The following is a 24,019-nucleotide window of genomic DNA, read 5'->3' as shown; positions in this document are numbered from 1 at the left end:
AAACAATACGGGACATGGCAACGGGTGAAGAGGGGAGGGAGCAAGCCGAGGGGGGTCGGCATAATAATTTTAAAAAACAGAAGAAATCCAAAGGGTAAGTAGGCGCTAGGTGTCAGTTAGTGGGACTACAGGGTATGAATGTAGGGGGTGCGTTTATCATGTGGGGAAAAATATCCAAATTAGGACTACTGAAGTTGGGGGTGCGCTTATTATGTGAGTGCGCTCATTAAGCGAGTAAATAGGGTGTTACACGTAACAGCAAAACCAGCATGCAACAAGCACAACATATTGCATATATTGTAAAATAAAAAGGCGAGAGACTGCAAAAGGCCTCAAGTACTGATTTGGTAACCAGATTTTCTCGTTCCAAAAACATCACGCTGCCGTTTAAGTTAGAATTCCATACAACGACAATATCCAGAGCATCCAATCAAGTGCACGTGTGTGGGCACATGATCTCATGTTAGGAGCACCACTGTCGAGCAGCGGTAGAGCCCACATTCATTTTTCACGCTAATTCATGTCAAGTATAACCTCGTTTTATTGAAGCAAGATATGATGAACTAATGTATATAACGAAGCAATCGTAATTTCCTTTGAAATTTTCATAGATGCTCATGTATTTAAAACCTTGTTTTAACGAAGTGAAAATTTTCTCACAATGGATATAACAAACCATCCTTTGTCCACAACAACCATTTACTGATCAATTTGGTATACGTCAATTCAATATCTTATAGCGTGCGACGGTTTACGTATCATCGTGGCTGCGGTTATTCACAGCTCGCGCCTTGCGTTCGCCGGGAGCCGTCTGCCAACACGCGCATGGGTGTGTCTCCCTACCTCGCCTTTCTTCAGGAACTATTGGACTTGCCCGCGTAGCAACTCGTGCAAGTGTGCGTGTCAGCCGGCCTCCCCTCTCCTGTAGAACTCATTGACCCACCCACGCATCTGACCTCCTCCTCTCCTTCAGCTCTGCACTGGTACGGCGGAGATTGTGGCTATGTTTCTTGTCATTAGCTGCGCATACACCAACTTTATTAGTTTCGCCGCCCGACACGAGATGGACAACAGCAGCGGCAAACATAAGTGTAAGTAAATCAGCAATGTTGAAAACTGTTGAGTCTGACGTCAAGGAAAAAAAAAAGTAGTAGAAAATTTCAGCGATGTCGTCGCCAGTGAGGGTGCCGCAGGCGACCAGGCCCAGACGTTGGGGGCGCTCTCCTTGACACCAACATTGTGCCTAATGTTTTGCACATGCGTCGGTGCTGATGCTGATGGGGTGAACCGAAAGAGTTGTCAAATGTGGGTATTGTGCACGCAGTGACGGGGGAGCATGACAACAGTGACGAATGCGTCGACACCCCAGTGGTTAATGTTAGTGAACCCGAAGTACCAACGCCCGCGCAAGCGCTGGATGGGACAGACTTGCTGCGACGCTTTTTTGGTGCTTACGATGACTACGGGGATGGACTCGAAATAGCTGCTGAAGCTTAAAAAGCCGTCACGCGCACGAAGAAGAATCGGTAAAAGTCTATTATCGACCATTTTCTTCAAAGTGATCTTCCAGCTGGTGTGCCGAATTTGGTAGAAATAAAGGTGCATTGTTCTTTATTATTTTGCTAGTTTTTTGCCTTTTGATCACCATTTTTCTCTGCGTGGTGGGTTGCTGTGATATCCGGTAGTGAGTACAGTCTCTCTTGCTGGCTAATTATCGGTAGAAAAGGATAATGGGATAAAAAACATAAATCTAGTTTTTGTTCACTAAGTGTTACGGCTAGGTAGTGCTAGCCGCTGCCTGATCTAAAAGGTGCAGCCATATCAATCCGTCTATCCATCTGTCACCACTATCATTAACATGGTTAGGGCATAGCGCCGGCAGTGACGCCTGGTGGAAAGCCTGGGTGGCGGTGCACGTGAGATGAGCGGTTCTGTTTGGCAGGTGGAGGTTGGCGCGAATGGTTGTCTCTAGCGGTGGGTATACAGTAGCCGTGGGCCCTCGTGGTAAGTCAAGTATTGGCGAAGCCGCCTTGAGTGTGTTCTTGTGTTTGTCGTGTTGTCGAGTGTTGTGTAATATTGTGTAAGGTCGTTTAGCGTGTTGATCACAATCAATGTTATAATAATTCGGCTGAGGATATTGGCGTTCTAAAAGTAGCTGAATAAATGTGTGTTGTTGGTTGGTTCTGGCCATGTCAGCAGTGTCCGTTCACTCCAAGAGCGTGGCGATCTCCTCTTCGAAACCCCACAATGGGAATCACCAGTGCTGTTAGTGAAGAAAAAGGATGAACACCACGCTTCTGCGTTGACTATCGGCGCCTCAACAAGATCATGAAGAAGGATGTATACCCTCTCCCCTTCGAATAGACGATGTCTTTGACCGACTCCACAAAGCAAAATACTTTTCTTTGATGGACCTCAAAACAGGCTACTGGAAAATCAAAGTAGACAAACGAGATGGCCTCTTCGAGTTCAAGGTCATGTCCTTTGGTCCATGCTTGGCACCTGCCATGTTCCAGCATGTTACGGACACCGTGCTTACTGGATTAAAGTGGCAGACTTGCCTCGTGTACTTGAATGATGTCATCGTGTTTTCCTTGAGCTTCAACGAACATCTCAGGTGCCTTGAAGCTGTACTTCAAGCAATCAAGACCTCGGAACTCACTCTGAAGCCAGAAAAGTGCCGCTTTGCATATAAGGAACTCTTGCTTTAGGGACACGTGATAAGCAAGTCCAGAGTAAGACCTGATTTGCAGAAGACAGCTGCCATTACTGAATTCTCGCCACCCGCCGACAAAAAGGCTGTGAGTCGATTTCTCGACCTGTGCGTCTATTACAGGCTTTTTGTCAAAAATTTCGCCCGCAACGTTGACCCACTCACTAACCTTACAATGACTGACGTTGAGTTCAAGTAGGAAATGCTGTCGAAGGAAGCATTTCAAGAACTAAAACGACGCCTACAGACCCTGTGATGCTTCGGAATTTCGACAAAGATGCCGGCACAGACATCCACACTGACGCAAGCAAGGATGCCGGCACAGACATCCACACTGACGCAAGCAATGTAGGGCTCGGAGCCATCCTGGTGCAGAAGATTGATGGGCTTGAAAAGGTCGATGGTTATGCGAGCCGGTCGCTAATTAAGGCGGAAGTCAACTATTCCACAACAGAAAAAGAGTGTCTTGCCATCATATAGGCTACCGCCAAGTTTTCTCACATACCTTTTATGTCCGGCCTTTCAAAGTTCTCAGGGACCACTCTGTTGGCTAGCTAACTTGAAGGACCTTTCAGGTCACCTTGCACGGTGGAGTCTGCGGCTTCAGGAGTTCGACATCACCCTCGTTTACAAGTTGCGGCAAAGGCACTGTCCTGCGCCCCCGTTGACCCACCGCCGCAGGGTAACAAGAATGGCAACTGCTTCTTGGGAACCTTAAGCGTCAATGACTTTGGAGAATGACAGCGAGCCAACTCCAAAATTAAGTGCCTTGTATAATACTTTGAGGGCAAGGCTTCCGTTATTCCAAAGGTATTCAAGAGAGGACTATCGTCGTTTTTATTGTGTAACGGCATCCTCGTCAAGAAAAACTTCTCGCCGCATTGAGCCAACTACCTCATCATGGTACTTTCAGCACTACATCCAGAAGGTTTGAATGCTCTACAAGACGACCCGACGGCTGGACACCTCGGTGTTTTCTGTAAGCTTTCAAGAATACAGGAAAAGCACTACTGGGCACGCCTTTCTGCCAACGTGACTCGTTTTTTGAAGACATGTGGGGACTGCCAACAACTAAAGACACCGCCGACTAGGCCAGCCGGATTTCTCCAGCCTATCGAGCCACTTCACCGGCCGTTCCAGCAAACCGGTATGGACTTACTGGGGCCGTTCCCGACATCGAATTCCGGGAACAAATAGATTGTCGTAGCTACTGACTACCTCACGCGCTACACCGAGACAAGGGCCCTGCCAAAAAGCAGTGCTGCCAAAGTAGCAAAGTTCTTTATCGAGAACATCGTCTTGCGTCACGGAGCTCCAATGGTGTTCATAATTGACAGAGGTACAGCCTTTACGGCGGACCTAACCCAGGCGATCCTGAGGTGCAGCCAGACAAGTCACCGCGGTACCTCGCCTACTATCCACAGATGAATGGCCTCACTGAGCGTCTCAGTAAGAACATCGCTGATATGTTGGCTGTGTGCGTTGACATTGTAGGGGCTTCATCTTATGTACAGCTGATGCAGAAGCCTAACTAATATTTTAGCCACACACAGTCATACCATGCAGGATTAATGTATCTTTTTCATAGCTTGAGTCATTCTAGCTACACCAGTTCGGGTGAATAAAGCAACAGGCTAGGTCAACAAACACTTTATTGCTATGGATTAACAATAACGCGGGAATGTCGCGTAGAGAGACTTCAGATAACAAAAGTGTAGACGCTTACACCTTGGTTGTCGTCTTTGCTTCGCAGGGGTTCTGAGTTTGTCGTTCCTTTTTGGTGGCCGGTGTTAGAAGGTGTCCGGCCATTGGCATGCTAGTTTTCTTCACCGCCTTGGTTTCCCTCTCCCTGGCGAGAATTCGTTTCTTTGCTGAGGAAAGGGAAACAGTCTATTCTGGAACCTACTTCGTTGCTAGCAATAACGGTAGAATATTCGATGGCAAGTGTATAAATGCCGACACACCTCACCGCTTGTCAGTTGATCGATGGCCAATTCTCTGTTCGCCGCTATTAGTGCCAGTGTCTTACTTGCCTTTTGCGAGGCCACAAGTCCGGCTCAAATAAACAGTTTCTTCTTCGACCTGAAGTCTGCTCCTTTCATTCACATCACAACCCCGTGATCCCAAGTGAGAACTAGGCATTGTGTGATATCTGCGCTTAGTAGTTATGAATTTTTGATACGATGGGACATCAACAGTAGCAAGCTGGGGCAGTGATACCGTGTTGCCACGTTTCTTTCCTCAAGTTTTGTTATTATCACGTTACATTACTTTCAGCGCAAGCTGTGCCTACAATGTTCGAAAAGCTTTGAGGCCGTAGCAGATTGTTTTGTTAAGATTACGCCCACTTCGTGAACATTACAGGTTATTCTGGAACCTACGTCGCCGTTAGCGATAATGCTAGAACATTTGATGGCAAGTGTATAAATGCCGACACGCTTCGCCGCTTGTCAGTTGATTGACGGCCAACTCTTCGTTCGCTGCTATTAATGCAAGTCTGCCACTGTAATTTGACTTTTCATTTACCAGGCACAGGTTCGTCCAAATAAATAATTTGATCTCAACATATAGTCCCCTGTCTTCGGCCATGTCACGACCCCATGACATCCGGTGAAGGTGCTGCTTCTTTCATGTACCGGACGCCCCCGTCAAGCCCTGAACCTAGCTCATGACGTGAGCAGTGAGTTGGCCATAGGCAACAAGGTTTGTGCCGGAGTACGAGCTTTTAACCGACAACACCAGGAAGACGAAGATGTTGACGTTGACCATGGCGACAATGATAGCGCCTGTGCCACCTGCATCATTTCTACTCCGGCAATCCAAAGAGCCACCAACTTTCCACGGTTTACCACTGGAAAACCTAAAAAGTTGGCTTGAAATTCGACCGTGTCGCCCTCTTCAATAAACGGACCAACAATGACAAGCTCCGGCATGTCTATTTTGCCTTAGAAGATGCTGCTCGGACCTGGTTTGAGAATCAAGAGCAGAGCCTCACATTGTGGGACTTCTTTCGCACCAGGTTCCTCACCACTTTTGTAAGTATGGTCTCCAAGGAGAAGGCTGCAGCTCTCCTTTAAACTCGTATGCAGATGCGAACTGAAAACGTGGCGCTATTCATGGAAGATATTGCTACGTGCTACGATTAAACTTTTTTGCCACGCTGACACCGATATGCCCGAGGAGAAAAAGGTCCGCCTGCTCGTGCGAGGAGTCAAGCAAAAGCTCTTCCCCGGGATGATCAGGAACCTGCTAAAGATGGTTGCCAAAGTAATTTCGGAAGCATGTACGATCGAGAAGACGCTTGAGATGCGAGCACAACAATACAACCGTAGCCTTTCATTGACAAGCTACATCGAAATCCAATTGCTAGGAACCACCGACCTTCGTGAGATGATCCAAGCGATTCTGCAAGAAGAGCTGTGAAAATTGCTTCCTTCAGCACAGCCTCACATGGTTTCCATCGCAAACGTCGTATGCCAGGAGATCCAGCGATTGCTGGGCATTCCTCAGCTTCCAGAACTGCAGCTTTAAGTCATGAGCTGTGCTGCTGCAGCCCATCGTCATGCCCCTCCTCCACGCCCACGCGAAGACACTGCCCCGTCGCACTTCCGTCACCAGACGCCACCACCACCGACACCCTACTGTTCGCCTGCTGGACAGTGCAGCCCGCTGAGGGAAACTGATGTCTGGCATGCGCCTGACAACCACCGGCTCTGCTACCACTGCGGAGAAGCCGGGCACACCTACCGCCGCTGTCAGTACCGCCAAATGGGACTGCATGGTTTCACCATCGACACACAGCCTTACCGTTCCATGTCGCCAAGCCGCTAGATGTTACCACATCGCTGACAGTACACCGGCCCTACTTAGGGCCATTCCTTCGAGCCCATACTTGGAAATTTAAGAACAGCAACTAATGGAGGTGCAGTTATTGTACGATGAATTGCCGAATACCCTCTGCCGCCGACGACAACGCTGCGATAAAACTGCAAGAATTCGTCGTCACCTCAGCATAGTCCCGAGGCCGAAACTTCGCAGTCAGAAGAAGATCTAATGATGCAACGTCGAAACAGCGGTACAAGTCCTAGCCATAATTTGACGCCACGACACAACTGCGACGCACGACGTCGAACCAGCGACCTCAACGTACTATTCGACAGTCACCACGTCACTGCTCTCATCGACACTGGAGCTAATTATTCCATCGTCAGTGGGCCTTTTACAGCGAAGTTGAAGAAAGTGAAGACTGCATGCCAATGCCCCGAAATTCGGACAGCTGGAGGTCATTTAATAACGCCGACTGGAGTCTACGCAGCAAGAGTCACGAGGGGGGTGGGGGGAGTGGTTATGTTGTAAGAAGGAAAAGCAAAGAAAAGTGAGCCCCGTAACTGTCTGCTTCAGGGAGCGACACCTCAACAGTAGCTCACAAGGGATGGGGGTGAGGAGGGTTTAAAAGGATAGGAATAAAGGTATAGAGAGAGAGAAAGAGAGATGAGGTAAACGTGAAAGTGTGAGAGCGACGACATATCGAGGGGATAGGAGAGATAGGAAAGATGAAAACGCGGTCACAGGAGTCCGAGGACGGGGCACCACTTGCGAGAGCCCTTGTCGGCGTCAGGAGATGGCGTAGAGCAAGTCCAGTCGGTCAGAGCTAGACTGTCGTCGGAGGTCGGCGTCAGGAGATAACGTAGGGCGAGCCCAGTCGGCCAGAGCTACGCTGACGTCGGAGATCGCGAGGGCACAACCGGTCGGCACGGAATCCAGCGAGCGAGTCCCCCACATATATCGAATTTTTCAGTATATCTAACTCGTAAGTTATCTCCTTGAAATTCCTTTGTAAAAGTATAGAAATGTGTACGTTTATATCGAACGGTATTTTTACCCACCTTCGGTACATCAAACGCCGCGTGAGCTGAAGGTGCGCTTCGGCACTCGCCACACCCCCCACCCCAGGGATCTCTGCAGCAGCACGGTTCCGCGCACGAGTTGGAAGGCACGCATTGTTACTCCCAGCGCGCGGAGACCTCCATGCAGCACCACGCCTCCGCCAAAACCCGAAACGCTCAAAAAAAATGTAAGGGCGAGAAGGCCCTGACTGCACAATCTCTAACTTGCAGAAAGGCTTTTTTTCCCATTTCACTTTCTCTCTCTTACACTTTCTCCGCGTACCTGTCGGCTAGGAGAGCAGGAATGAAAGAGCTGACGTTCTCCTCCTTTCGCTTTTTCCTTTATTTTTTCTTGCTGTTTTGCGAGTTTTGATCACCCAACCTCTGCTCAAGCCTTTTGCTGTTGCCCTCGCAGGTGGCAATCGCCTCGCCAGCGCTTTGTTGCTTCCGCTGTTGTGCGTGGTGTGCAAAGCCACTGCGGACTCCTTGAATTGTCTACTCGTGTAGCAATGGTCAGCGTCAAGAAGTGTAAGACCCTTGACTTTGCGACGAACTTGAACGCGATTCAGTGGTTGAGGCGGCGGAAAAATGTTCGACCGTCGCAGACGACGTCAGGATACCACTGAGCACTCCAACTACCTTGTGGAAGAACAAGGCAGATATCAAGGCAAAGAGAGCAGCGAACGTCTGGAGCCTGTCGTGTGCGCGCTTCTGCCCATGGGATAGTAGAAAAGGCACTCTATGCTTGGTTTTAGAAGTACGCACAATGAACATTCGAGTGGATGGCCCGATGCTGATCGCAAGGCCAAATAATTTGCCACTGCACTCGGTGAAACAACTTTGCCGGCAATAGCGGTTGGCTTTGCCGATTTGAGCAGTGCTGCAACATCGTTGGCAAAACCAATTCTGGCAAAGCGAAACGGTCAGCAGCCAGAACATCCAGCTGTGGATGACAAAGAAGTAGCCAAAAATCTCTGCGAAGTTTTCTCCTGCGGAGATCTTCAATGCATGGCGAGACATGAAGGCAGACACAGTGGTCAACTGCTTCCGCAAGGCAGGCTTCGAGACAGCGGAACTTGCGGAAACTGGTGAAGACAACGACAACGAGCGCATAGACAACTCGTTTCGCGAGTTTTCGTGTCGCTTCTTGGCAGCTCATGTGATGAGGAGAATCGTCCGGACACTGGCTACACACCCGTACTCTGCCGCTGAAGTGGCGGCAGCGTTCGGCATCATTGGCCGTTCTATCAGCCACATGGAGGGAATCGGGCTGTCGCACCTGGACAGCCTTGATAAGATCGAGACTGGCATCTTCAACATTTCAAAAACGGTGAAACAGGCCAAGATTAGCAATTTTTTTCTTGCAAATAAATCATTCTGTTGTGGCTTGTGTGCGGAATTAGTTGTCATTCTTGAATGCGCCTATTGCAGGTGATAATCCGCTACAGGTAAGCTCTCGGGGCCTCTATTTTTTTATATGGAATTTTTAATATATCGAACTAATTTGCGATCTTTGAGTTTGATATATTTGTGTTCAACTTTAACACTATAACATTGCTCCAGGGATGTGATATTCGGGATGGACTTCCTAAGTCAATACGGCGCTGTCATCGACCTGGAGTCTGAGTCAATAACATTAGCGTCCGAACACACGCTGCTGACCCCCATAGCACCAAGTATTCATTCATTGAATGGGCTGGAAGGCGAAGTCACCATTCCGCCTTGCTCAAGAGTCATTGTTTTAATTTGCACCGAAGGACCCACAGACTTTGAATGTGTCATCGAGCACCACAAGCACCTGTTCCTTAGCCGTCAGATTTGCGTTGCAAAAGGCATCACCGAGCTGAGTAATGAGAAAGCGAAGGTGATGGTGACGAACATCAGCCAGGAATACAGGCACCTTAACATTGGTACGACGATCACCCACATAAAAGAAGTTGTTAGCGTCGGCGATTCTTTCGCCCTCTTTGCCGCTTCCAAATCTGCCTCGTCGAGTCGACATTCCCAACCCGATTTCAGCGTCAATCCAAGCCTTCTAGTGCCAAAGCAAGAACAGCTCAAGGCCCAGCTCCTGAAATACAAGGACTGCTTTTCGTCTTCATCAAAAATTCGACAAAAATTCATCAAAAATTCGACAGACCCCAATCACGAAACATCACATTATAACAAAGGAAAGCGCCAGACCACTACAACAGAGCCCCTACAAAGTTTCGACGTGAGAATGCGAGGCCGTAAAGAGACAAGTCGATGAAATGCTGTGTGAAGACATAATCCAGCTGTCAAACAGTATCTGGGCATTCCCTGTGGTTTTGGTGAAGAAGAAGGACGGAACCCTACATTTCTGCGTCGACTATTGTCTCCAAATCAAGGTGACCAAAAAGGTTGTGTATTTTGTTTGGTTGATAGACCTCAAGACTGGCTATTGGCAAATTGAAGTCGACGAGAGAGACCGAGAGAAGACTGCGAATATAACACCAGATGGCCTCTTCTAGATCAAGGTCATGCCCTTCGGTCTTTGCTCGGCACCAGCAACTTTTCAATGCATTATGGACACAGTGCTAGCAGGATTGAAGTGGCAGACTTGCCTTGTTTACTTGGAAGGCATTATCATTCTTTTCTCGAGCTTCGACGAGCATCTTCGGCACCGTAAAGCTGTATTTCAAGCCATCAAGACGTCCGGGCTCACCCTGAAGCCAGAAAAGTGCAGATTCGCGTACGAGGAGCTCTTATTCCTGGGACACATGATTAGCAAGTTTGGTGTCTGTCCTGACCCGCGAAAAACAGTCGCTATCGCCGACTTTCCACTGCCCACCAACAAGAAGGCTGTGCGCCGATTTCTTGGCCTGTGCGTGTATTACAGGCGGTTCATCAAAAACTTCGCCTGCATTGCCAAACCGCTCATGAACCTTACCAGGAACAACAAGGAGTTCAATTGCAAAACACCTCAGGAGCAAGCACTTCAGGAACTAAAACGACGCCTGCAGATGCCTCCATTACACGCGCATTTCGACGAGTCCGCTGAGACCGAAATACACACTGACGCAAGCAGTGTGGGACATTATTTTCTTCCTTGATTGTATGCGTCTTTAACAAAATGTTTTATCTAGATACATACACACATTCATACTTATAACAATACAGTCGAACTCTTTTATAAGAGACACTGATATAAGAGAGAAATGGGTATAAGAGAGAGCAGTATGCATACAGTAAAATACGGGGGATAGGAAAATGCATACGAGGTACCCTGCCTATAAGAGACTGCTTGTATAAAAGACAAGAATTGCTGCTCGGAGCATGCCTATTATAAAGGGTTTTAACTGTATAGCATTAGTAATTCAGTGAACTGTCGATTGAACGAATGCTGGTTTAATGAAAATATTTCAAAATAGCGAACTTTTCGAAAGTACTAGTTGGTTTTCTCATGCATTTTATGCAGAAATCTTTCAGTTAAATGAACTTCCAATAGTAAGTATTTCAGTTGAATTAAGGGGAGACGCGGGTCGAAAAGTCGCGGTTTTCCGGAAAATTCTCGCTTTTTTTTTTTTCGGCTGTATTGGCATCCTTGGACTATAATCTATTACTTCTGAAAATATCAAGCTAAAATTCGCACGAGAAATTATCAAAAAATTCTTCCAAGTGGGCAGCGGTGACGCGAGAAATGCGCGAAAGTCGCGAAAAACGGTGAAGTTCGCGTCGTCCTGTCGCGAAAACGACGCGTTGGCCGCCATTTGCAATCGTACACGCATGCTGCGAAGGCCGTATCCTTCATAATCCACTAGTAGCCAGTCTCGTGCCTTCACGCAGAATAAACAAAAAACGAGAAAAACAACGCGTACGTCACGCGTTTTGACTATCGCGGCACACAGCGCGAGGCCGCCATTGGACGGCGGTGCGCTCCACGCTCCTCCCCCTCCTATCTCTCCGGCAAAAGAGCGAAGCCTCGGACGTCGCGATCGAGTTTTTCTGCGTTTCTCTGCATTTTTGCGTCATGGCAAGCCCGAAGAAGTGCAGTTCAGATAATCGAAAGTTCAGAACTCGCCACAAGTATCGAGGGAAACGGCGTCGGACGCTTCGCAAAGCGACAGCGAACGACGATGTCGCCGCCGACCAACGCCCCGACGCTCCGACTTCGGATAGGCCTAACACCGTCACCGAACCCTGCGACAGTGGTTGTGAAATAGCCACTGCCGTGGAATTCGTCAGTGCATCCCAAAGGAAGATTGGATTCTTCGAGAGTGAACGTAGACCGGTAGATGCTGCTACTGCGAACATGCTGCTTTGCGAAATCGATGCGCTGACGGCACTTGTGGCGGGTGCGCAATGCCCAACCTGCCGCGAACGGAAGCTCGGCGTGCGAGAGGCAGCTGGAAAGCGCAAAGGACTTTCGGCATTCCTCGAACTGTGCTGTGAAAATTCTGATTGCCCTGAATCTGCACTTTCGTTCACGCACACGTCGAGACGTACTGCTTCGGCCGGGGACCAAGGAACGAGCGCTCGTTTTGACAGCGGCAGCTCGCGTGACAGCTTTGCTGTAAACGTGAAGGCAGTTCTGGCAGCACGCGCTATAGGCGCAGGCCACGACCAACTTTCACGATTTTGTGCGATTCTCGGTCTTCCGAGCCCGATGCATCACAAGACATTCAACGGCATTTGCAAGAAGCTCCATGGTGCGGCGATGACGGCAGTGAGCAAAAACTTGCACCAGGCACGAAACATCACGAAGGACGCAGTCGGCGGCAGAGACGTGCCAGTCATGTTTGATGGCACCTGGCAGAAAATAGGCCATAAAAGCCACAATGGAGTGGGCACAGTCGTGTCCCTGGACACGGGGCTCTGCCTCGATTTTGAAGTTCTTTCGAACTACTGCCATGCTTGCAGTATACACAGGGACCTTGGGGAGGATGAAGAGATATGGCGAGCTGTTCATCTTCTAGTTTGCCAAAAAAACACTGACTGCTTATCCCATGCAATGGAACCTGCGGCAGCTGTCAATATATGGCAGAGGACCTTGTCTTATGAAACTCCACTGCGATTCACCAGCTTCCTAAGTGATGGTGACAGCAAGGCCTACACTGCAGTCTGCGAGGCAAATGTATACTGTGACACCCCCATTGACAAAGAAGAGTGCACGAACCACGTTGCAAAGTGCTTGGGAACTGCCCTACGGAAATTGGCAACGCCACTGCCACGAGGCGAAAAACTGAAAGATGCGACAATAATAAAACTACAAACATATTACAAGATTGCCATCACGAGCAACAAGGACAGTGTCCGAAATATGTACACTGCCATATGGGCATCGTATTTTCATTGCTGCTCCAGTGATGGTGCCAGTAGCCACAACTTTTGCCCCGCGGGACCAAATTCGTGGTGCAAGCACAAGCGTGTGGAAGCACTGGGGGAGCCTGCACCACACCACACCCCACTGTTGACGAAGGCTCAAGGATTGGCAATTATGCCTATCTACAAGCGCCTTACAGAGGAGAAACTCCTTATTCGGTGCCTTCATGGCAAGACACAGAATGCAGCCGAATCGCTGAACAGCAAGATATGGCTGCTATGTCCAAAAACAAAGTTCGCCTCCAGAACAACTGTGGAGACAGCCACCGCTCTTGCTGTACTCTGGTACAACAAAGGCCACAGGGGCTTTGAAGAAGTGCTCGAAGGCATTGGAATTCTCCCCTCACAAGATCTGGCCACACATGGTGACCACTGTGACGTCATGCGCATCAGGAAGATGAACCTGAAGCAAACTGCAGAAGCGAGGGCACACCGTCGCAACACAGCGAAGAGAGCTCGTGTTGAGGACACTGACCGCAAGAGCCGTGAAGGACCAAGCTATGGTGCAGGGGACTTATAGACACTTGCAGTGCATTCAAGGCAAGGTACTTTTCATTGTGCCCCAATTTGATGCAAAAACAATGATTTCCTAACAAATGCCAACTTTGCGAACTTTCAAACTTTTTTCTCATTTTCATTTTTTCTGACAGTTTCACGTTTTCCGGGCAGCCTTTTAGAAACATATATTCATTGTATAGTAACGAAACTTGGCACACATATTCTTCAACACATGCAGAATGCAAATATCTACTCTAAATTGCAATGCCTACCAGCATTAGTTGTGAAAATATTAGCTTATTGTTTCAAGGGAGATTGAAAATAATAAGTCATTCAATACAATTTTTTTTTCTTGGTTCCAATATTTCTGTGACATATCTATATAGATATTTGCACTTTTCAATCTACCAAGAGTCAAATAAGATCAGACACAGTGCTTTTACTGAAAGTTTAGTACATAAAAGAGTGCCCGCAAAAAATGTAACTTTTTGCTATTGTTTATGGCACAACTCAATAATTATAGCAGCTACACAAAAAATGATTGCATATTTGAAATCTGCATGAAAAACTATACTAATAACAAACTTTTCAAGTCTCTATTACTAGAAATAAAAAAAAAACTTTTTCGAGGAGCGTCTCCCCTTAACGTGATGTGCGGGCTGGAACTCATGTTTTAGATCAAATCAATAAAGTTTCGCACCCTTCAGCCCTGGCGTAGCCGATGCATGCCATCACCAAAACGCTCATACACCTGCGGTAGTACAACATCACTTGTGCTTGCAGTGCCATCGAGGCCAGGCGGAAGACAAAATGTACGCTGCAGAATAGTCAAGTTTGGCAATTGTTTGCATTGCTCATCTAGAACCCAAAAGAAGTGTGCATCTAAGAATCGCTAAGGCACATTCAAATTCTGTATCTCTAGTCTAGGCTGTAGGTTACATTTTAAAGTTGCTTGACTGTGTCACAGCAACAAGCTGTTCCAGAAGCTGCGCAATGTAACATAGGCTCTCTGGAAATGTGGCAGCTTGGGCTAATTGGTATGACATGACAATAGATATAGCGCGAGAACAGAAAGACGACAAAGAGACACGAAGGACACTACAGTTGGAAGTTAGCACTCATGTCCTCTGTGTCCTCCTTGTCTCTTTGTTGTCTTCCTGCTCTCACACTATAACTATCGTCAGGCCTCTCTGGAAAGCTTTGACCACTGAGAACTGTATAGTTATTTTCAAAATAAATTGCATTTCACATGTATGACTTGATTTCTGCTGTTCTATGTTTTAGTGTATATTCTCTTTAGTTAACTTTCAGTCGAGTGAACCATTTCCTCGTGTCCTCACTCAGCTGAGTGTTCACTGTAGTGAGTCATCATCATCATCAGCCTGACTACGTCCACTGCAGGACAAAGGCCTCTCCCATGTTCCGCCAGTTAACCCTGTCCTGTGCTTGCTGCTGCCAATTTATACCCACAAACTTCTTAATCTCATCTGCCCACCTAACCTTCTGTCTCCCCCTAACCCGCTTACCTTCTCTGGGAATCCAGTTAGTTACCCTTAATGACCAGCGGTTATCCTGTCTACGCGCTGCATGCCCAACCCATGTCCATTTCCTCTTCTTGATTTCAGCTATGATATCCTTAACCCCCGTTTGTTTCCTAATCCACTCTGCTTTCTTCTTGTCTCTTAAGGTTACACCTACCATTTTTCTTTCCATTGCTCGCTGTGTCGTTCTCAATTTAAGCTGAACCCTTTTTGTAAGTCTCCAGGTTTTTGCTCCATAGCTAAGTACCGCCAGGATACAGCTGTTATATACCTTCCTCTTGAGGGATACTGGCAATCTACCTGTCATAATTTGAGAGTGCTTGCCAAATGTTCTCCACCCCATTCTTATTCTTCTAGTTACTTCAATCTCGTGGTTTGGCTCCGCGGTTATTACCTGCCCTAAGTAGACATAGTCTTTTACAACTTCAAGTGCACTATTACCTATCTTGAAGCGCTGCTCTTTTCCGAGGTTGTTGTAGATTACTTTCGTTTTCTGCAGTATAATTTTAAGACCCACTTTTCTGCTCTCCTTGTCTAACTCCGTAATCATGAGTTGCAATTCGTCCCCTGACTTACTCAGCAATGCAATGTCATCGGCAAAGTGCAGGTTACTAAGGTACTCTCCATTAACTCTTATCCCTAACTGTTCCCATTCTAGGTAGTGAGTACCGCGTACCAAATTGTTCACTTGCGTGAAACGCAGACGAGGAAGACCAGGCTCTCTAGAAAAAAGAATTGAGGTTTCTAATTTTAATAATAATATTATAAAATCTAGGGTTTACCATCTCAAAACCACAATCTGAATATGAAGGATGGGAGGGCTCTGAAAATGACCAACATCTGGTTAGCTTTTCTGAGCTATTTCGCCTTCATCACGGTTTTTTTGGCAAGTCTTACTGAGTACATTATGTTCAAGCATGTGCATCACACTTGGTTCTGAAACATTTACAGGGACATAAGACCCTCCTTTTCTGCCCTTGTCCATACTCTTTGCAAGATGCTGTCATTCAAAGCTTCACTAGAAGCAAACTGGTTTTTATGCATTCGTGAAGGTGATCTTAGATGTATTTAAAGGGGTACCACTGACAAATTTTCGAAGCCCAGACAGCTTGCGGGATCGATTACTGTGAACATGCGTATATCATCTGCAAAATAATAACAGCAAATATAGCTTAAAAGGTATTTTATATGAATACTGAAGTTAAAATTTTTAAATTTTGAAGGTATTGACACCATCAAAAGAGACCCCATGGGAACGCCCTGACTTCCGACATGTCACCACACTGCAATGGTTAGATGAATAAAAAGCTTTATTGGGCACCTGAAAGATTTCACCCCTATTTTATAAGGGTTGGATCACGGGCCGCTCCCACATAGGGATGGAAAGGCCTAGCCTCACCGCTGCATCCTGGGTCTTCTGGACAGCCTTGAATTGTTACGTTATAGCTGCCATTTTTTTTTTTTGCTGCATTTGTTCTAGCATTCTATACTTCTTGGTGGCTGCTCGCGAGCTCGTGGCCTAGGCACATCCATTCAAAGTTCTGTGTTTGGCATCACTGCTGTCACGTTTTTTGTTCGAAAGGACTTCTTGATGAAGACTGAGCGTAAGTGTGTCAGTTCTGTATGCTGACATAGTCGAGTACTGCACATGCTAGGTGGTAATAGCTGCTTGCAGTTTTTTTAAGCCCTCCTAAACTGAAACTGAAAGTACTTGGTAATGAGGGGCTTGTAAATAATTATGGACGGCGATGTCTAGCTATGGCGTATGAGTGTCTATTCGTGTGCAAGCTGCTGCTTTGCGGTGATGTTGAAGTTAATCCTGGTCCTACTCATACCGAAATGCTTAAGCAGTTAGTTGATGGGCAGGTGCTTCGTAATGATATGCAGGCACTGCAAACGCATTTCATGAAAACGGAGAAGCTGGTTCTAGAGATTCACGATATGTTCGCAAAAATGCAGACCCAGATCACTAAAACAACAGATAATCCACCAGCAAGGAGCAATAGTTTACAATGCATTGAACGTATTATTACATTTCAATCTCAAAAGCTAGAAGATCCCGAATATTGTAGCCGGCGCTTAAACATAATAATCCATGGGATACCCGAACTTCCAAACGAGACAGAAAATAAACTGAAAGATAGAGTAGTCAAGGGTGTATTTAATGACAAACTAACTGTACAGTGTCAATCCCTTGGTCGTATGCATAGGCTAGGCAGGCAAGGTGACCAGCGACCCATAATTTTATATCTTCAGATTTTGAATGAAAAGAAAGAAATACTTCAGAATGCTAAAAAATTGAAGGGAACTAACGTTTTCATTCAAAACGACTATTCGCAGTCCACATTAAATAAGTGCAAGCTTCTGTGGGAAAGTGCAAGAAATGATAAGCTTCAAGGAAAGAAGGTGTCACTTAAACACGACAAACTCAAGGTAGACAAGCTTATCTATTTTTAGGGCAAATCGCAAAATAAACGCGTACAGGCTGCGCAAGGCCCCCCTCGGCAAACAGAAGCATGAAATAACGTATATCGGCGAAATAAGCATCTGTGAATAGTTAATGTTAGCACTCGAAGTGTCTTAAATAAAACAACTTTGCTTGAGATACTGTTACTTCAACATGACCACCATATTACAGTTATTACTGAGACTTGGCTTCACGAGGAAATTGACGACCAAGATGTGTTTCTCCCTTGCTACAATGTTTATCGAGTAGATAGGTCTTCTAGGGGAGGAGGTGTGGCAGTCCTAGTTAAAAATCAAGTTGAAGCTGCTGTTCTGGAAACAATACCCTTGTTAGAATGCCTGTGCATGAGGGTATCGCTTTGGGGCTATAGCTTTGTACTTTTCGCAGTTATAGGCCCCCTGACGCCGCCCCTGAATTTTTGCATGAATTATCCTGTATTATGAATAAATACTTGAGTAGCAAGATTATTCTTGTAGGTGACTTTAATTCCCCTGGTATAGACTGGGTGCCCCTTGACTCTGGGCTTCATCACAACCGGGATGTTAACATACTTTTTGATATCATGTTAACCCACGATCTCGTGCAAGGTGTAGTTGAACCTACTCGCGTGCAAGATTCTTCATCATTCGTTTTAGACCTGGTATTCTTTGCTCGCCAATTTGTTGAATCCACGGTGGTTGTCCAGCCCGGGCTATCAGATCACTATCTTGTCTATATTTTCTTGCTGCTTGCCTCCTGCAGAAAAACCGATAAATCATGTGCCCATTCTGTCAAAGATTATTCTTACGCAAATGACACATGTGTGATTCATTACTTGGAAAACTGCTTAACTGATTTTGATGAAAGTAATGTGAACATGCTTTGGACTCACTTCAAAGATGACAGTGAATGGACATATGACAGTGAATGGACATATGGTTACTGATAAGCTACAACTTGCCAATCACTTTAATAAGTTTTTTCACTATGTTTTTTCTAATTCTAGTGATTGTTCACACAAGTGTACAGTGCCGCAACTTTCTGATGCAAGCTTTATATGGAAACCGGGTGTACTTGCTATGTTGCTAAACCTCAAACCCAAAAGTTCTAGTGGACCTGACAATATCCATAATTGATTTCTTCGTAGATATGCGGTAACTTTATCAAAATTTCTTGTTATAATATTTCGTACGTCACTGTTATTGTAAGAATTACCGAGTGACTGGAGAACAGCCCGCATCGCACCAATTCATAAGAAGAGAGATCATCTTCTCGTTGTAAATTAACGTCCTATTTCTCTAACCTCCTCATGCTGCAAACTTATTGAACATATAATCGCAAACAGCATAACTACATATTTAGAGAAGCATTCTGTTTTAACTAAGTGTCAGCATGGGCTTAGGAGGGGGCATTCGACTGTCACACAGCTGATCACTGTTGTTCATTTTTTTGCGTCAATTCTTGACGAAAACGGCGAAATTGTCATAATTTTTCTAGACTACCGAAAAGATTTTTACACTGTCCCTCATGATAAATTAATTCTGAAGCTCGTAAACGCAGGAATCCCAGGATTGTTAATTTCCTGGGTTGCGGGATATCTAACAAACCGGCATCAATTCGTGGAAATAATGGTGAAAAATCGGGCTCATTTCCAGTCACATCAGCTGTGCCGCAGGGCAGTGTTCTCGGCCCTCTCCCTTTTATTATATACATTAATGACATTGTTACTATGGTTGAAGGTGGTGCCCAGATTCAATCATTTGCCGATGATCGCGTGCTTTTTGAAGACAACAATTCTATCAATGATCAAATTAGCTTACATATTAGTTTAAATAGTATTCTTGGATGGTGCATGCACTGGGGAATGACACATAAGAAATCACCCTTGCTTCATACGTATAAATTAGGTTCATCCCCCCTGCATGAAGTAACCCAATACAAGCATCTAGGAGTCACCTTTAACAACGTGTTAACATGGAATGACCACATCAGTAAAACTTGCTCCTCAGGTTTCAGAAAATTGTGCCTCTTGAGGCACAAACTTAAAAAAGCATGTTCCAACATAAAACTGCTATGCTATAGCACCCTAATCAGAACCGAACTAGAATATGCATGTATCGTTTTGGATCTGTACACAAAAACTAATACCAATAACCTCAAGCGAGTGCAGGGAAAGGCAGTTAGATTTATATTTAACAAATTCTCAAGACAGGACTCACTCACATAACTCATGAACGCTAACCGCATTGAATTACTTGATATGAGAAGACACAAACACAGAATGGAATTTTTTAGACTAGTTTACACGAACAATATACCCCTAGACTCATCATGATATCTGTCGCCCCTATTAACCCGAACCACTCGTCACCGTAGACAAGATGCATTAACACCCTACTTCGCGAGAACAAATACTTTTGAAAATTCTTTTTTCTCTCGTACGATAACTGAATGGAATTGCATAATCGAATCAACACCAAAATGCTGACTATTATTAATTTGTTTGTATAGGGTTTCGCCAAACGTATTGACTCTATTTCTGTATTAGGGTTCATGTTTCATTTATTCTTTTGTTTTCGGAATGTTCACTGTTGTACCATTTTATTTGCCCTCCCTGCTTGGACTACGTGTTCGCAGTATTTGGGAATAAATAAATATGTCATGCACTGCTGCATGACATATTTATTTGAATTATGAAGGTGACTTGTGTTTCAGTCTCAACGTGTCGTGTTATGACTAACGGGCCCCCAACAATGCATTGAAGCAATAAATTGCGAGGCCAAAATTTTTGTGTCAGTAGCCCTTGAAGCGCATGAATGGTGCAGCTTGTATGTTATGCTATTACAAGCACTTGCTTGTCATCGTTTTTAATTTTGTAAAAAAAGAAACTGAGCTGAGACAGACGATGTCTTTGCAAGCACAAATTCTGTTCTTCAGGTGCACCTGTGGACTGGTGGGCCCTTGGCATATGTCTGTACGAGTTCATGACAGGAATCCCACCTTTCTGTGACCAGAGCCCAGAGGCAGTCTTCGCTAACATTCTGCATGGAGGTATGTTTGCTTGAGTTTTTTTTTTTGTATGGTTTGTTCAGTCTGGCCGCTTCGGCAAAGGAATTAAGGCCTTTTGGATCTCGATGCCTTTCGTAAAACCTAAAATCACAGTGGAGACATAATGGACTTTTTTCATGATAGGTACAGAGCCCCTAGTGGCGAGCACCAAAACCAAATTTGGTGGCTTCTCGGCCGACGAGACAGTGTGGGAGCTTGGGCATTCCTTCGCATTCATGACGTCTGAGATGGTGAGACGACAGGTTTCATATGCCACAAACCTCCAAGAATGTTCAAGGGTGTTACAGTTTCTGGTGCGCATGCACAGAAGGCGCCGGTGAAAAAAGTTCGTTTAGCCACTCAGTGCAAGGGTATATGGGAGCAATGACCATTCTTCATTTGCTCAGCATTGACTGCAAATATCAGTAAATGGCAGTCTAACAATGGTGCCTAGGACAGCTCTTTTGGCGTTAAGATGCACATTCCAGACCCAGTGTGTTGAGGATAGCTATGTGGAGTACCAATGTACACTCCTTGGACATTCTGTGTCTAGCATGAAAGCTATATTCACACACACCAGCTCTCCTGATTTGAAGAATTGGTGTACCGATGGCTGATACCATCACAAAAACTTCACAAAAATCACAGAATCACACACATTCAGTTCCAAGACTCATAGCAAACGACTCACTAAAGCAGGGTATCCAGTTCTGCTACAGGTGTCTGCCGCCAAACACATCCTGAAAGATTAAAGCAACGAAAACAGAGAAGAAGATTTAGAGTGTTCAGGCTGCAGAGTAGGTGTGATACCATATGTGCACACTATTTCCCATAACTTGAAAATATTGCTCAGCAGGCTAACATATGCAACCCGTAATAAACTAGGGGAACTTTGCAAGTTGACATGCACAAATGATGTTGCTCACTTGGCCTGCGACAAGAGACACCAGGTTAGATTTGTTGATTGCGAGTGCTGCGTAGTCTACAAGTTCTTTCAGTATCGTGCGGGAAGTACTATATAGGGCTGACTATGCGGTGTCTGAATGATGGACTACGTGAACAAAGCTACAATGCAAGAAATAGACTTTCAGCGGGAGGGTTCGGCACACAATAAAAACTGTAGGTGCTCTCCTAATCTGTACAGCTGTATCATTATTGACTGGTCTAAGAATAGGCTGACATGTGAAATAAGAGCCAAAGCTATAACAGATATGGAAAGCTTCTTGTGAGTTCATCATCAATTGCTTCGATTGAAAAGCAAATGACTTTCCAAGATCACGTACAAGCCAAGTTCTGTTTCTTGCACATGTATAAGATTGATGTGAATGGCATGAAATAAACAGTTGGAAGTTTAGTGGCTACCTTTCTTTACATCTGTGTTGTGTTTCTTTCTTATATATACCGTGCTGTATGGTCAGGGCACCACGAACAGCTGCAACTGCACTGTGATCATCACAGGGTTCACACAGCCCCTTTTAAATCCTGGAATACCCTGAATATTGACAATACAAGTTTTAGGGCCCTTGAAACTCCTTGAGTTCTCGTGTACTCTTTGTAATTCTTAAAAATGTTGTGGGATTTGTTCCACTAGAGAAAATTGACGACATATTTCTGTAAGTCACGCTCATTTCAAAGGCCCTTTCGTTTATGAATGACCTTGTAAACAAACTGTGCTGACTAAAAAGCATCAGGGAGTTTCAGTTTTAAATGGCACAGCCGTTACAGCACCTGGTAACTAATTTCGATTGGAGATGAATCCAATCTAAGGAGCATCCAATCTAGAGTTCTTAAATCTCGCTAGTCTGCTATCTTCGCATCTTCTCGAGCTAGGCAATGTTCACGGCATTATGCATGTGCGGGCAGTGCTGCGATCCATCGGAGCAGGTGTCTAAAACTTGTGCAGGCAGAATCAACGGTGCATTGTGTTTCGCTTTAAATAATATTGGGCTGCCTCGTAAAAGACTCATTTCCTATTTATTCCCACCAAAGGGACAGGTAGTAAGCTACTTCCTTTTGTATTCCACTGTCATGTCGACAATGTGCTAGTACTGGAGAGAGCCCTGCCAATGTGGGAGCACTTGAAGCACTACACCGAAGTTTTAGGTGACCACAGGCTACCCATGCCAAAATATAGAGCCTACGAGAATGTCGGCACTTCTCTAAGGACCCGCTTGCACTTGCGAAACTGAACTTTTCGCTAAACCTTATGATCATTGTGCGGCCCTCCTTGACAGTTTTTCAGAGCGATTCTCCCAAGATTTTTTTTTTTTACAAAAGAAGTTAAAAGTGTCTTGAGGAGCCTTTTTGCAGGGTCTGTGAAGCGCTCAGTATTGACAGAAAGCACGAGCATCACAAAAATTTTGGGAATATATAATAGTGTTGCTGGTATTTACACGTTGCTTGAGTAGGTGGATCTTGGACATGCGGCGGAGAATATCCTAAAGAACAGGAAAGTGAGCCCCAAACCTGTTTTTGAGTTAAGAAGCGAGTGTCGGAAGTCTATTTTGTATATAATACTGAAAATTATGGAGAGAAGTCCTCTCTTTCAAGGGTTGACATGTTTTGACTTCAGAGAGATGTCAAAGACAGAAATGTGCTTTGGGAAGCTGAAAGTTGTTTTTAACAGCTTAATTGACAGCAAGCTTCTTTCTGAGCACAATATATTCAGTTCTGCCAAGAAAAGCAGCATGAACTGCAGAGCTAATAAAGCCTGACCCGTCATGTTCGTCATACCAAGTTGCCACAAAGTTGCCTAAGTGCGTCGTAGCATTGTAGCGTAGACTTCTGGGTGCCCCTCGAGATCACAGCAGATACTGCTGTCGCGGTTAAATGATGGTGAGAAAAACATAGTCGCGAAATGCCTAAATGGCGTGCATGGGTGGCACAGGCACAGCTTGCAGAAAATAGTGCCTTGAACCACCGAAGATGAGTGAAGTGCTGAGCGACCTAACTTTCTTTGCATTGTCGCATTTTTTGCTCATACTGAGAAAGTTTTTATAAAAATTTTTCCGCATAATAAACGTACCCACAATTTTGCTCTGATTTTTCGGGGAAAAAAGTGTGTTCATTACGTGAGTGAGTACGATAATTTAAAAAGAAATAAACAACTTTTTCTTAGTCATTTCAGTCTCCCTTTACCTGTTGTAAAGTGTTTCAGTCTCAACCTAAACTCGGTGTGCTGAGGTTATCAGGAGTTTGGCTCTCATAACATTTTTATTTCGAAAGTCTGTATCCGAAAGAAATGGCTTTTAAGTACGAGAGGCTAGCAATAAAATAAGGAAAAGTTAACATTGAGCATGCTGGCCAAAAATGCCGCCCTTCCAGAATGGTTGCTGGCAAACCTCGCAAGGGGACTTTGCCGAAAAGCAACAAAGTTGCCGCAGAGGGGCACTGGTGGTGCATATCTGTAACTGGCAACGTGAGTCTCTCCCCTCAATGTCACCTTGCGGTCCCCCCCACACTGTATGCGCACTGCAGATGTTCCCGCAGGTTTTGCGTCATGCTCAGTTATGATGCTTTGATCTGCTTTTGAGACATTTTACTA

General features: G+C 45.5%; 1 protein-coding gene across 14 annotated transcripts in view; it reads left to right on the top strand.

Annotated features, from left to right (window-relative positions):
* The window catches only part of gwl (serine/threonine-protein kinase greatwall), a 517,662-nt gene that overhangs the window by 390,837 nt on the left and 102,806 nt on the right, over positions 1-24,019 (top strand). For 6 of the 14 annotated variants that reach the window (XR_012884871.1, XM_037429392.2, XM_075869072.1 and 3 more), the window contains one exon: positions 20,365-20,478. The exons of 1 other annotated variant lie outside the window; for it this stretch is intronic. Coding sequence is in view for 10 of the 13 variants with exons in the window: in XM_037429392.2 (XP_037285289.2) it covers positions 20,365-20,478 (114 nt within the window). In the remaining 3 variants the exon portion in view is untranslated. Of the gene's footprint in view, positions 1-11,190; positions 13,488-20,364; positions 20,479-20,619; positions 20,727-24,019 lie in introns of those variants that run through there. 7 more of the 14 variants (XR_012884867.1, XM_037429391.2, XM_075869070.1 and 4 more) reach the window with 3 other exon arrangements.

Source organism: Rhipicephalus microplus, chromosome 1, assembly GCF_043290135.1.
Source record: "Rhipicephalus microplus isolate Deutch F79 chromosome 1, USDA_Rmic, whole genome shotgun sequence".
In the NCBI taxonomy this organism is placed as follows: domain Eukaryota; kingdom Metazoa; phylum Arthropoda; class Arachnida; order Ixodida; family Ixodidae; genus Rhipicephalus; species Rhipicephalus microplus.
Note: the sequence above shows the minus strand (reverse complement) of the source record. Positions and strands in the feature narration are given on the sequence as shown.